This window comes from Nyctereutes procyonoides, unplaced genomic scaffold (assembly GCF_905146905.1).
Source record: "Nyctereutes procyonoides isolate TBG_1078 unplaced genomic scaffold, NYPRO_anot_genome, whole genome shotgun sequence".
NCBI classification, from domain to species: Eukaryota; Metazoa; Chordata; class Mammalia; order Carnivora; family Canidae; genus Nyctereutes; species Nyctereutes procyonoides.
The window spans coordinates 54,221,172-54,235,622 of record NW_026575047.1 but is presented as its reverse complement, the minus strand read 5'-3'; the positions used below and the strand labels follow the sequence as shown (position 1 = coordinate 54,235,622).

The following is a 14,451-nucleotide window of genomic DNA, read 5'->3' as shown; positions in this document are numbered from 1 at the left end:
TTTCTATCCCAACAAAGCTGGATAAGTAAGGTGTTAATCTGCCTTATTTGGGTGCTACCCTTCTGTTTAGATTAACTCATTTTAAGGAGAAAAATGTTACAGAAAGATTCTCTTTTGTCTTTGTTTTCAGGTGTTGTTGTGGCCAGCTCACCAACCAGCATATCCCCCCCCTGCCAGGTATAACATCTGGCAAAAATGAAGAGGAGAATAAACAGGTGGAGACTCTGCCCGAAAAATGGTCTGTCAGCAAACACACCCAGAGCTACCCAACAGATTCCTATGGAACTCTTGAATTCCAGGGTGGCGGATGCTCCAATAAAGCCATGGTAAGAGAGGTCTTAGGAAGGGATGCAGCTAAGCCCACAGTCTCCATCAGAGGCCAGCCTCCTAGACCTCCAGACTGCAGCCTTCAAGACCCCCACCTAGGTCTTCTTTCTGGGGGTGTAGCTCAGTCTTCCTAGATATTTCATTGCAAAGGCAAGAAATATATCTGCACACTCAACTTTGTAGTCATGAGATTTGGAAACTGAGCACTATTATAAAAAAAATATGTAGTGTCACTAAATTCACACCAGAATTGTGAATCCACAAATCATGCTCTGGCCCAAGTCTGCAACCATACTCATTGCTCCATCTGCAGTGATGAGTGGGAAATGATGCTATTTGTTTTGGGGGATTGTTTGAGATTTGGTTTTGTTTTTTATAACTGTGGACCTTCAAGCTCCCACTCCCCCACCCTAAATGGCTTAGGACTGTCTGGAAAAAGTTCCCTCTGAAGTCTGTCCACAGCCTTCCTGGGCCTGCATTCAGCTGGCCCAAGAAGACTAAGGTCTTTCACATTTGCATGTAAACAGGGAGTGCTCTCTGCCTTTCTGATGAGTCCTGCCAGAGAGGGGAGGCGTCAGCACTGTGATCCCTTTCAGCTAATTCTGAATAATACTCCCACATGCCCAGTCAGATCATATTTGCTATTTCATTTTATTCCACTAGCCCAACGTCATTGTGCAAATAAAATTCATTTGTGTTCCAAATAGCACCACATAGGGACTTCTGGAATGGTACCCTACATATTGGCATGGACACAAAGAAGCAGTTCATAGGGGTCAAGGCATCTGATCATTAACCTCTTCTTCACTTTAGGGGTAAGGTCAAGTCCAGAGGTTGGCCCAGGATCCCCATTCTCAGCACCCAGTCAGTGTGACCAGTGAGCCACTCCCTCAACAATACCCTGTCCAAATTCTGGAGCCATGTTTCTAGCTGAGACAGCTTTAGAAGTGATTTTCAAAATTAAGGGTTGCCAGGTAAAACACAGGACACACATTTATATTTGAATTTAAGATAAACAACAGATAACTTTTTAGTATAAATATGTCCCAAATATTGCATAAGTCATATTTACAATAAGACATTTTTCAATGTTCACATGAAATTCAAATTTAACTGAGTGTCCTATATTTTTATTTGCTAAATCTGGCAACCCTTCCAAAGTTCTCTTCCCTCACTTGGCCACAGACTCACACAGAGGAACAGAAAGGCAAAATAGCTTTTGCTTGGACAAGAGCAGTAGCCCTGTTCCCCTGTGATATGAAAGGAAAACCAAGAACGGTACTGAGCATCACACACTCTTTTGCAGTATATCCGAGTATCCTATGACACCAAGCCAGATTCACTGCTTCATCTTATGGTGAAAGATTGGCAACTGGAACTCCCCAAGCTCTTAATATCTGTGCATGGAGGCCTCCAGAACTTTGAGATGCAGCCCAAGCTGAAACAGGTCTTTGGGAAAGGTCTGATCAAGGCTGCCATGACCACTGGGGCCTGGATCTTCACTGGGGGCGTCAGTACTGGTAAGAGCAGCCTCATTCCATTTCAGTAAACACACAAACCCAGAACTCACTATGATTCCCAAAGAGCTTTTGAATAATTAAGATTTAAAAAAAATGTATTGCAACCTGACAATATTTATGACAGAAGTGAAATATTTATCCAGTGGCTTTTTGTTATTTTGATATGATAGTGATAATGGTCAACCTTTCTGGTACCCATGATGTGTCATTCCTTGAACTGAGACCTGTTCAAGCCTCATTTTCGCTGAGGCCATTGACAGTCCTACCCACTGACCTATGGGAGAGGAAACTGAGGCAAAGAGAAGCTAGGGACTCTCAACTTTAGCTAACTGTAGCCAAGGACTGCCAAGGCACCCCACTTACTTCCATCTTTAGGGCTCAAGAAATTTGTAAAGGAAGTCTCTGTACTGTGCTTTGGTTTTTGGTTTTTGTTTTCCCTTTTCTAAGAGCTAATGCAGAATGACTAGGTATTATGAACTCAGCTTTTGATGTACTTTGATTTTAATGATGTAGGTCATGCTTCAACCCTATTCCATAGGAAATGGAGTGGCTCAGAGAAGAAGTCCCTAACATTCATAAATAATGGTATGATGGGAGGTAATGGTCCTAAAAATATGATTTATGGCTGCTTACAGGTGTTATCAGCCATGTAGGGGATGCCTTAAAAGATCACTCTTCTAAGTCCAGAGGCCGGGTTTGTGCTATAGGAATTGCTCCTTGGGGCATCGTGGAAAATAAGGAAGACCTGGTTGGAAAGGATGTAAGTATTTTCTCCCTAGATATTGGTAATTTTAAAAAAATCAAAGTCTTTATTTTGAGATAATTGTGGATTCCCTTGTAGTTATAATAATAGAGGTCCCATATGCCCTTCCCACCCTTCCTAATGATAACATCTTGCAAAACTCTGGTACAGTATCACAATTGGGATATTGACATTGATACAGTCAAGATGCAGAACATTTCCATTACCACGAGGATCACCCATGTTGCCCCTTAATAGCCTTGCCTAGTTCCTTCCCAACTCTAGAACCTCCTTAGCCCCTGACAGCCACTAATCTGCTCCTTATCTCTATAATATCATTATTCCAAGAATTCTATAAATGGGATCATACACTATGTAGCCTTGAGGATGTTTTTAAATCCACATTCCTAGAGATCAGTCCAGGTTGATGTGTATATCAAAGGTTCATTCTCATTCTCTCTCTCTCTCTCTCTCTCTTCTTTTTTTTTTTTTTTTGCTGAGTGGTATTCCATGGTATGGATGTACCACAGTTCATTTAGCCACATATCTATTTAAGTGCCTCTGAGTTGTTTCCAGTTTGGTTATCACAAATGAAGCTACCATAGACGTCCATGTGCAAGATTTTGTGTTACTGTCAGTTTTCATTTCTCTGCAGTAAATGCCCAGCAATGCAATTTCTGGGTTTTTACTATCTAAAATGCCTGGTTGTCATTATCTAAAATAATTTCTTTTTTTTCCTAATTTAATATGGAAAGTTGTGAAAAGAAATTCTTTAATAATGAGGACAGGGAAGTGAGAGTAGATTTAAGTGCACAATTAGATGAAGTAGCCACGGCATACGTAGGTATTCTTCTTGTTTTCCCTGTTAGTCTTCACATCCTAGTTCTGCAGCTCTAATCTGTGTTGTGCATTTTGTCAGGTAACAAGAGTGTACCAGACCATGTCCAACCCCCTAAGCAAGCTCTCATTGCTCAACAACTCGCACACCCATTTCATCCTGGCTGACAATGGTACCCTGGGCAAATACGGTGCCGAGGTGAAGCTGCGGAGGCAGCTAGAAAAGCACATCTCTCTGCAGAAGATTAACACAAGTAAGTTCCGGCGAAGGCCATGGGTGCTGGGCTGCCACTGCTGCCATGAAACCTGGGCTCATTTCCCAAGGGTGCTGAGAGCTTGCACCTTGATTCTTGTCAGATCAACAGAACAACAGATCAACAGACTTGTCTAGCCCCCTCACCTTGGCCACCTACCAAATCACACCCACTGAGCTATGTGGTAATGCTCTGCCCCAGGCTCGCAGGAGGGATGGTGCAAGAAAACAGCCCTGCAGCACTTGTCATGGTGATGGCATTGCCCACTGCATAATTACAGGGTAATTACTGTAGTTATTTTTATAATATCTGAACAGGAAGAAAGCTTCTCACTCAAAGATGTAGTAGGATTCCTTCCCATCAAGTAAGTGTTAGCATGATCATTACATTAAATAGCTCTGTAGCTCTGGGTCTCTCATCCAAACTAAGGCAGGCTGGGTTGGGAAACTGTTGGAGAAGGTTGCTCCCCAAGGCCCCACCTGTCCTGGTTCATGTAGCACAGCTTTGCAGTGGAGCTGCCACCCCAGGGAGGATGGTGAAGTCAAGCTCAAGAGAAAGGAACAAACCACAACCAGATGAAATAATAACCAGTTAGAATGAAAATAACTGGTGTCATCTCTTGGAACATGTTCATACTCCAGCAGTTCTTATTGCCAAAATATTATGAAAAGATTTTAAAGAGTATTTTGCTTTTACCATCACTGATGAGATTTTTGTGAAAGCCAGTCTAAGCCCTGGAAATGGTCATGGTCAAGGCTAATCAAGGGCCTAGAAGATGGCACAAATGGTTAGAATGCTTACCTTCTAAGGGTGACTGTGGATTTCCAAGAGTCAAATCTTGATTGATAAACTGCTTGATGACAGGCTTTTTTGTTCTCACATTTTTGTCTTGGACTTTAAGTTTTCACACTACCCAACTTCATCTGGCCATGTGACTTGTGGGCTTCCCTTTGTCATCCTTTGCCTAGGGTTTTGAGAGGGGCAGGGACAGCAAAGGGGTGCTCAGTTGTCACCTCTCACAGCTTGGAGCTTTGGGGAGTCCAACCTAAACCAAGAAGAACCAATTTTACCCTGTTTCTAGAAAATAAAGTGATCTGGCCACCATATTCCTGAAGATCTAGAATGCCAAGAGTTGCTTGGGTTGGGAATCTGAAAGGCAGGGCCCATGTCCTCTTGACCCATTTTGCAGTGTCTGTTGGCCAGTGCTTGGCACAACCAGACCCTCATTATATTCTCTGAAATGAACATAACTGACATTACTGTGGTAGAAGAAGACAAAATCGTTCAAAATTTTTAGGAGTTCCTAGATATAGAAATGCATTGTGGAAGCAAACCAGAAACTCTGAATCTGGCCACTTGAAATTTTTAGATTTCCTCCTAATGTATGCTAGCAGATTTTATCTGAAGGCCATCAGGACTGAAGACAAAGGATGTTTCTCCTACTTGTCACCCTTTGACGCTCATTAACTCCCATCACCACCAAGGGACACAGGGTGAAACACGCTCAGAATATAACCTGTCCTGTCCAATCTGAGTGCCAAGTAGACAAATATGTCTCTGTGGCTCCTCCACTCCCATTGTCTTCCCTGTCCAGAATCTCGGGTTCTTGAGGTCTTCCTCCTGCCTCCTGCTTCTCAGAGTTCACCCTGTTGATTCTGCCTCCAGAAATTAGCCTGTTCCTCCCGAGTTCCTGAAGAGTCCTATTATCTGATGGAGACAGAGAAAGGACTCTGGAAACAAGCATTCACTGACAGGCTAATAATGGTGGCCCTGCTTTGCCCTCCCAGGTAATTTGTGCTGTGACATTGGTCTCTACGATGAATGTGTTTTATGTTGCAGGACTGGGGCAGGGTGTGCCCGTCGTGGGCCTGGTGGTGGAAGGAGGCCCTAATGTGGTTTCCATCGTCTTGGAATATCTCCGAGAAGACCCTCCGGTCCCCGTGGTGGTTTGTGATGGCAGCGGACGAGCCTCAGACATTCTGTCTTTTGCACACAAGTATTGTGAAGAAGGAGGGTAGGATTTCTGACATGTTACAGAGGGTGGGTTTTGAACTGCCTTCTTGTTAGGCCAAGAAGAAAATTTAAGTGGTGCATTTAGCCATTCCAAAAATGCTAAATAATGATTTACTAGATCTCTTCCATTTTCTGAGGTCGGCATGTGAGGGAGCTGTCAAGAGCATGATGTTTCTTACAGAATTCTTTCTCTGGGGGAATACACTCTCTTCCAACTTCATTTTCCCTTATAAGGTTTCCAACAAGCCTGGAATTTAGGACACATGTGAATGCAGTTTTTGACTGTGGTCCCTTTTTGTCTCCTAGCCTGGGATCCCCTCCAATGGCAAAGATTCAAGTGAAAGACACCAGACGGACATAGAGTTGTCTGATTTATTCATGTACAGATTTAACTCGTGTGTTTCTTCTCTTTTGCGTTTCCTTTGAACAGAGTAATAAATGAATCCCTCAAGGATCAGCTTCTAGTTACCATTCAGAAAACATTTAATTACAACAAGACACAATCACATCAGCTGTTTGCAATTATAATGGAGTGCATGAAAAAGAAAGAACTTGTAAGTGTCTTGCGTTTATTTCCAAACCAGCTCCATAGAGAGAATTATGTTTCCTTGCTAATTCTGCCCATGTGTGCATGATGGACTTGTTCATATTTTAGTCCAGGCTTTTCCAAGGGGCAGTTGATAAATGCCTACCAAACTGGCCATTATGCCCACATGATGGAAGCAGAATACACATGCACAGAAGAGGGACCCAGGTACTTTCAGATCTTAGCCAACATCAAGTGACACCATGCCACATCACACCAGTTCTGAGGTTTATGACATTAATCATATGTAAAGGCTTGAGGAATGACAGACACACCCTTTTAGGTATGCTTACAAAATTTTATTCTTTCACTTTCCAAATCAGTAATTATTCTCACTCCTTGCCCTCCCTAACTATGCTGGTAGAGGAATACACACATAAGGCAGCCCCTTCAAAATTCTAAACTACAAATTTCACTCAAATGGAGCAAATTTCTGGGTAGTAATGATTGTGTCATCTCCCATAGTGATTTAGATATCAGACTACGCAGATTCTGAATGGGTTCTTCCTTCTTGGGGGTGTTAGAGCAGATTAGGTAAAATAATAAGATAGAGATCCTGTCAAGGAAGGACTCAGAGCCTGGATGAGCAATGCTGTCACTTGTGGAAATGAAAAGCACCTGGTTTAAAATTGTTGCACTCAGAATCATTGCATTACATGTCAGTTTTTTAAACTCGTCCTTATTAAGGACCTTTTAAGGGTCCTTAAAGGACCTTTACATGGTCCTTTTTAAAAAAGACACCCCAATTCTCCCTTTCAATTTCAACTTGGCTTTACCTTGTCTTTTCATAATTAACCTGTTTTCAGGTCACTGTGTTTAGAATGGGTGCCGAAGGTCAGCAGGACATCGAGATGTCTATTTTAACCGCCCTGTTGAAAGGTGAGCTCTTAGGAAACAGCGACTCTTGGCCTCTTGGTGCTGGCCTAGCCTGGGGCTTTGCTCATGGCCAAGAAAACTCACTCTTCTCCTGCCAGGAATTGTGTCTATTGGTGATAGAATCCCGAGCCAGCCAGACTGCCTAGAGTTATCTCAGTATGAAGCTATAGCAGTGTGACAAAGCTCACAATGGGTTTCCTGGGAAGGGGTGTTTTCTGTGTGTGCCAACGACCCGTGATGGGCTCAAGTCAAACCAGTTTCTATTTCTAACTGGTCAATTAATGATTTCCTCATAGCGGGTGGCCATGAACCATCTTTCATTGTTATCACTGCATCCCACAATGTTCTGTTCAATTTCTCCATCCTGCTCCTAATGACAGGTTGCAACCTGGGCACTCATGGGGTCGCTCCAGAACACACATTTCCTCCCTGCCTCTTGGCTACTCTGGGATGACGAGGAGGCAGGGATGAGAAAGGAGAATGTCACCAACTGGCCAGCTGCCTGGCAGTCCTGTGCTGGTCTCCCTGAAGCTGGGGGCTATTGCTCTTGGCCTGTACTCACCTTTGGCTTGAAGGGGCAGCATCCCTTATCCTGGCCTGGCAGATGTCAGGGCAGTCCCAGGGCTCCTACCTTCTTGCAGATGAGGGTCCTGGAGTCACCAGGTTCCTCTTCTGTCCTTTCCAGAGAGACTAAGCCCCATAGGTATGGAAAGTGGTTGCCTCCAGCCTACTCTCAGGCAACTTTGAGAATATGAAGTTCTTAGCTTTGGGGCCTGAGCAGTCACCCAGGGGTAAAAGAAAAAGCAGGAGTGCTTAGTTCCAGGCTGGTGTGAGTCAACTTAGGGAAGCCCGTACTCACCACCTAGCACCAGGGCAGTATAGGCATGGAGTGAGAAAAGCTTCGTTTCTTCCTTTCCAGGAACAAATGCATCAGCTCCAGACCAGCTGAGCTTGGCACTGGCTTGGAACCGGGTCGACATAGCACGAAGCCAGATCTTTGTCTTTGGGCCCCACTGGCCGGTGAAACTAAGTGTTTTTCATTTCATACATTTTACCATGACTGTACAGATGATATATTAGTATGTTCTCCCTCATGACACAGATCTTAGGAAATTACCTGGGGTTTCTGATGATCCAATATGCAATCCATTAGGATTATTAGCAGATGTCACCATTTAACTTCAAAGAACCAGCAAGAAGAGCTACTAGCAGTAATTACAGATTCAAACCAGTGTTCTTGAAGAAATAACCAGCAAATGTATTTTTTTTACCAGCAAATATTTTATCTTTGCCAGTGGAAAGTGGGATTTACCCTTTTCAAGAAAAAGAAGAAAGAAAATGCCCATTAAAATTAAATACAATGATTGCATTGATAGCATTTTTTTAAAAAAATTCAGTTCCATGGCACCCTGGAGGCCTAGAGAATTCTGTGTGTGTGTGTGTGTGTGTGTGTGTGTGTGTGTATGGTCTTTGGGACATGGGGTGTATGTGTCTGTGTGTAGCATGTGTGTGGGTATATGTTATGTTGTGTGGTGTGGTGTGTGACATACGTGTACGGTTCAATGTGTGTGTGTGTGGTATATATCTGTGGTATCTCTGTGTGTGTGCTATGTGTAATGTGTAAAAGGATGTTCATGTGTGTGATATGGTTGTCGAGCAGTGCAGGTGTGAGTATGTGTCATAAACGACTCTAGGCTTTCTTCTTTTTTAAAAAATATTTTATTTATTCATGAGAGACACAGAGAGAAAGAGAGAGAGAGGCAGAGACATAGGCAGAGAGAGAAGCAGTGAGAGAAGCAGGCTCCACACAGGGAGCCCGATGTGGGACTCCATCCTGGAACTCCAGGATCATGCCCTGGGCCAAAGGCAGGCACTCATCTGATGAGTCACCCAGGCGTCTTTAGGGTTTCTTCTTGATGGTTCCATTTTCATGCCAGCCTGTTTTCATCTCATGAATGCAATACCTAAAGATACAAATTGGATTTTTAAAATCCTCTTCTGTTCCCTAAATTCTATTTCACTCTCTGGTCAGCTGCTCCCATTAAGTTCATTTTGTCTTTTTCTTTGCAGATTCTGGCTTGTCCATCCCCATTTCTGAGTGAGGGATGAGACTTATTAATTAGTGTAGGAAGCCTACTTAGTCACTAAACAGTTTTGCTTTGCCATGTACAGATTAGAATAGACTAGTGAGGTTCTAGACCTCTCTAGGCAGATCCTTCCAATTCTTTAGCAGCTCTTCCTCCAGTTTCTGCCTAGGGGTGAAGACTAGGAATGCAGTTATTCTACACCTGCCTACTGGGGTAGTGGCATGGCACACAAGAAGGAATGAGTGGTCTCCTGCTCTGTAGACCGTCCTTCCACTAATCACCATGCTTTCCATCCAACGTTAAGTCTCATTCTTTAAAAAATCTGGTTCCACCTCTACCGTTACCTCCACATTACTCCTTCTGGGTTCAGCTTCCTCTCCATGGTTTTAACTGCGTGTCAGCATTTTCAGACATGTGTTAATAGCTCTCGTCTGCCTTTTCTTGAAATAGATTTTTCTCTATCATAGTCTTTTGCTATCATTTCTGTGGGGAGAGAGGGTAAGCAGGAGATGTGTTCAAGACTGCAATCTAGAACCAAAATCCTTCTGTCTCCCCACAATACGGTATATGGTCTCCAAAAATCTTCCTTTAATGGTTGAACCACTCAATTAATTATGTGGCTGTAAATATATGGTCTTTCTAGAATTCTTGACATAATATATAACTCACAGTAGGGAGGACTTGACAATGACAAGCAATGACAATGACTTTACATGACAAAGCAATCCTAGGTCTGATTTGTTATATTTTACTAGTCAGTATTCTTCTATCTATATTTTTTGCTAAGTACAAAAACAAAAACTGCCCCAACAAAACTTAACAAAAGGGATTTGTTAAGAACATAACAACAACGGGGGGGGGGGGGGGAGTAGTGTTTGATACGTACATATATAACAAGGTAATTTATTTATACTAAGTCACAAAAACTTGGACTAACAATTTTTTAAGGAAATAGGCCAAACTCAGTATAAGCATCCAAGAACTAGGTTTGAGAACCTCTACACTGCTGCCCATTTTAAAGACAAAAATCTACAAACCTTAGGCAGCTTCACTGAGATTTCTGAAACAGAAAGAAATGTCTGCTTATTTTTCAGAATGAGAACCATTTATTTGGCTTCCCTCTGTAGGCAAGGACTTGCCCTTAATGAAACGCATGAACTAAAATCTTATATTCAAATTAGAAATTGATAATAATGCCTGCTGTTTAGATCATACACTGAGCTTTACCCCATATGTTCACATACATGAGTATTAGTGGATTAGCCTTCACAACTCTGAAATAGATCTGATTGTCCTTATTTTATAGTGTAGAAAAAAAATTGATGCTCCCAAGAGGTTAAACATATTTTCCCAAGTCTACTTATCATACTTCTACATAGCATGTAAATCAGAGAAAAAGTCTCAAGAGAAATTTGTAAATATTTTTTGAAATGAAATTTTCATTTCATATATGAAAAGGAAAATACAACTTAACAAAACTTGTGGGATGCAGCAAAAGCAGTGCTTAGAGGGAAATTTCTAGCAGTAAATGCATATGTTAGAATAAAAATTAAAGCATAAGCCAATAACACTGAACACAGGAAATCAATAGAAAAATCAACCAAAATCTAGTTATCCGAAAACATCAATAAAGTTAATAAGCTACTAGCCAAGCTAACTAAGAATACTAATATCAGAAATGAAAGAAGGAATATCACTACAGACCGCATGGACATTAAAAAGATAATAAAGGAATATTATGAACAATATCTCCAGCAAGTGATTGTTTAACCTGTATGTGAGGTTGCAAAGAGGAATCTCCTCTCTTCAGACATGGTCCATGCCATCCTACATCCTTTTAAAAGAGTAGTGTCCACAAATCAACACCTTGTGCAGCTCAGAGTAGGACTGCCACCTGCCTTGTGCTGGAGCTACACTTCTGGTCATACAGCAATATATAATCTTTCACTTGTACAAGTTTCCACCTGCAGAAATTCTCAAGAGTTTTATCATGCTCACACATAATAAACCACATCTTGCTGTTCTGAGGTTAGCTATTCTTGGGCCCAGGTGGACCTGGGCGGGAGACATCATTTCTTGCTACATCTTACCTTGCTAGATTTAGTCCATCATGTCAGCCTCTCAACATATTTAAAATTCCAAATATGTTACCCAATATACCTACCATCTCACTTTCCTCTCAGCCTGCTCAAATGCTAAAGTGCCCTACTCTCTCTTTCCACCCTATTATACCTCTCTTATTATTTGTGATTCCTCCAGAATGGTTGTTTTCAAGGTATTTTAGTTAGAAGATCTTAGTTAGTTGAGTAGAGTAACAACATAAATAGTAGATAAGAGCCAAGCCCACTCTATTGGCCACCTCCCCCCAGGTAGCCCCTAAAGTCCCTCCTCAAAATAAAGGGTGTATTGGCCCAGGTTAGAGGCTACCCCTCTAAGATTACCAACCATGCTCTTAGAATCCCAGGGTGTGGCCCTTGAAGGAAAAATGGATGAGCTTGTTTGAGCATCTAGGAGTTCTCTTATGATGCCTGACCACATCCACTCCATCTTTAATTCTCTCCAATGGTAAAGACAGAAGTTAAAATAGAGAAGGAGGAATTCTGCTCCTCTCATTCACTCAGCAGGAGCAAATGGTAGAACTGATCTCTACTTTGGCTTTCTTGAACCAAACCAAACTTTTTTTAAAAAAATCCATGTTTTTACTCATTCATTCACTCAACAAATGTTCACCAATCATCTCCTATGTGCCAGGCCACTATGCTAGATTCTGAAGACTCAGAGGTGGATAAAACAGACCTACCATAGCGATTATAGAACTCTCTGCGTGGTGTTGGTGTGAACGTGGTGTGGAAGGGTGGGCAAGAAAAGGGAGGCAGACAAGAAACAGATAATCAGAAGAATAAAAGTGGAAAAGTGGAACTAACACTGAGACCTAACAGGGGAATAGATGCTGGCTGGTGAAGACTGGGGGGTGAGCATCTTCCATACAGAGAGAAGAGCATGTAAAGGGCCTGGGGTGAGAAAGAATGGGACATTTCCAAATAATTATTTAAGAAGGAAAAAAGGTCAGAATGCAGAGTGAGAACGGGTTGACTTGGGAGGAGGCTGCAAGCCAACCAGGACCATGCATTACAGAGCACTGCAGACCTGGTATAGGACAAAAGGCTGGGACCAAGAGTTTGGGGGAACAGCTTAAGGACTTGTCTTTTTGTGAGCAACAATAAATATTATCTCACACAGTGTCCATGGGTCAGGAATTTGGGAGTGGCTCAGCTGGGTAGTTCTGGCTCAGGTGCTCTCATGAGATTATAATTAAGCTGTAGGCTTGGGCTGCAGTCATTTGAGGGCTTGACTGGGGCTGAAGGATCTACTTCAAGAGGACTCACTAAATAGTCATCAAGTGGATGCTGCTTATTGACCTCAGTTTCTCCCCATTTGAACTCCCCACAGAGCTGCTTGAAGCTCTTCACAATAAGAAGACTGGCAATTTTTGCTATTCCTTCTGGTCTTTCATCCTTTGTTTCCTCAACTGCTGTATCATCCTGTTTCTGCTTTTTTTCCCCAATCTATTTATTGTGATAAAACACATTTAAAGAAAATTTACCACTTTAAACATTTTGAGGAGCACAGTTCAGGGGCACTAAGTGCATTCACATTGTAGTACAACCATCACTATCCATCTGCAGGACTCTTCATCTTGTAAAACTAAAATTCTGTATCTGTGAAACAATAACTCCCCATTTCCTACTTTCCACCCACCCCCCAGCCCCTGGCACCCCGTTCTACTTTCTGTTACTATGAGTTTGACCACTTTAAATATCTCTTACAAGTGAAATAATACAGTATTTATCCTTTTGTGACTGGCTCATTTCACTTAGCTTAAGATACTCAAGGTTCATTTTTATTGTGGCATGTGTTAGGATTTCCCTCCCTTTTAAGGCTTAATCACTGTATGTATAGACCACATTTTCTTACCCATTCATCCATCAATGGACACTTGGGTTGTTTCCACATTTTGGCTATTTTTAATAACACTTCTATGAACATGGGTGCACAAATACCTCTTTGAGACCCTGTTTTCAATTCTTTTGGATATATACCCAGAAACAGAATCGCTGGATCATATGATAATTCTATTTTTAATTTTTTAAGGAGCTGCCAAGCTTTTCCATGGCAGCTGCACCATTTTACATTTCCTCCAACAGTGCACGAGAGTTCCAATTTTGCCACATTCTTGCTAACACTTGTTTTTGATAGGGGGTTGTCTCATTTTGATTTTGATTTGCATTTCTTTTTTTTAATGTTTTTAAAGCTTTTACTTATTTATTCATGACAGAGAGACAGAGAGAGAGAGAGAGAGAGAGAAAGAGAGAGACAGAGACAGAGGGAGAGGGAGAGGGAGAGGGAGACAGAGAGGGAGAGAAGCAGGGTCCATGCAGGGAACCTGATGTGGGACTCAATCCCGGGTCTCCAGGATCACACCCCGGCAGAAGGGGGTGCCAAACCACTGGGCACCGGAGCTGCCCAGATTTGCATTTCTTTGATGACTAATGATGTTGAGCATCTTTTCATGTACTTGGGCATTTGCAGATCTTCTTTTGAGAAATGCCTGTTCAAGTTATTTTGTTTTTGCATCAGTCTGGGTTTTGTTGTTGAGTGTAGGAGTTCTCTATAAATTCTAGATGTTAATCTCTTATCAGATATGTGATTTGCAAATATTCTCTTCATTAGGTGTGTTGCCTTTACTCTGTTGATACTGTCTTTGGATGCACAAATTGTTAATCTTGATAGAGTCCCATTTGCCTATTTTTTCTTTCACTGCCTCTGTTTTTGGCACCATATCCAAGAAGTTATGAAGCTTGACTTCATGAATCCAATCTCATGAAGCCTTGCCTTAGGTTTTCTTCCAAGAGTTTTGGAGTTTTAGCTTTTACATTTGGGTTTTTGATCCATTTTGGGTTAATTTTTATATACAATGTTAGTAGATAAGGATCCAGCTTCATTCTTTTGCATGTGAATGTCCAGTTTTCCCAGCACCATTTGTTGAATGCTGTGTTACTTTCTCACTGAGGATTTTAATAGTCTTGTCTGCATGAGGAGTCAGCCAGGACACTCATCCATATGTCTGTGTTGACCAGGAATCATATAAACATGCATGGTGCCCTCAATATAATCTCTGCCCTGCCCCCACTTAAGGATGTCAAGCAGG

General features: G+C 42.0%; 1 protein-coding gene and 1 long non-coding RNA gene across 7 annotated transcripts in view; one reads left to right on the top strand and one right to left on the bottom strand.

Moving 5' to 3' along the window:
• The first annotated feature begins 250 nt into the window (after positions 1 to 250).
• The window catches only part of TRPM1 (transient receptor potential cation channel subfamily M member 1), a 71,206-nt gene continuing 57,005 nt past the window's right edge, over positions 251 to 14,451 (top strand). For 4 of the 5 annotated variants that reach the window (XM_055325982.1, XM_055325981.1, XM_055325980.1 and 1 more), the window contains exons 1-8: positions 251 to 326; positions 1,634 to 1,847; positions 2,483 to 2,607; positions 3,509 to 3,680; positions 5,520 to 5,694; positions 6,124 to 6,247; positions 7,086 to 7,158; positions 8,075 to 8,175. In XM_055325982.1, the coding sequence (XP_055181957.1) occupies positions 324 to 326; positions 1,634 to 1,847; positions 2,483 to 2,607; positions 3,509 to 3,680; positions 5,520 to 5,694; positions 6,124 to 6,247; positions 7,086 to 7,158; positions 8,075 to 8,175 (987 nt within the window). In that variant the 5' untranslated portion in view covers positions 251 to 323. Of the gene's footprint in view, positions 327 to 1,633; positions 1,848 to 2,482; positions 2,608 to 3,508; positions 3,681 to 4,708; positions 5,695 to 6,123; positions 6,248 to 7,085; positions 7,159 to 8,074; positions 8,176 to 14,451 lie in introns of those variants that run through there. The other variant, XM_055325984.1, reaches the window with a different exon arrangement.
• Positions 8,231 to 14,451, bottom strand: part of LOC129510114 (uncharacterized) — a 73,679-nt gene continuing 67,458 nt past the window's right edge. For both annotated transcript variants that reach the window (XR_008664528.1, XR_008664527.1), the window contains one exon: positions 8,231 to 9,119. This is a non-coding gene — a long non-coding RNA (uncharacterized LOC129510114). The remainder of the gene's footprint in view (positions 9,120 to 14,451) is intronic.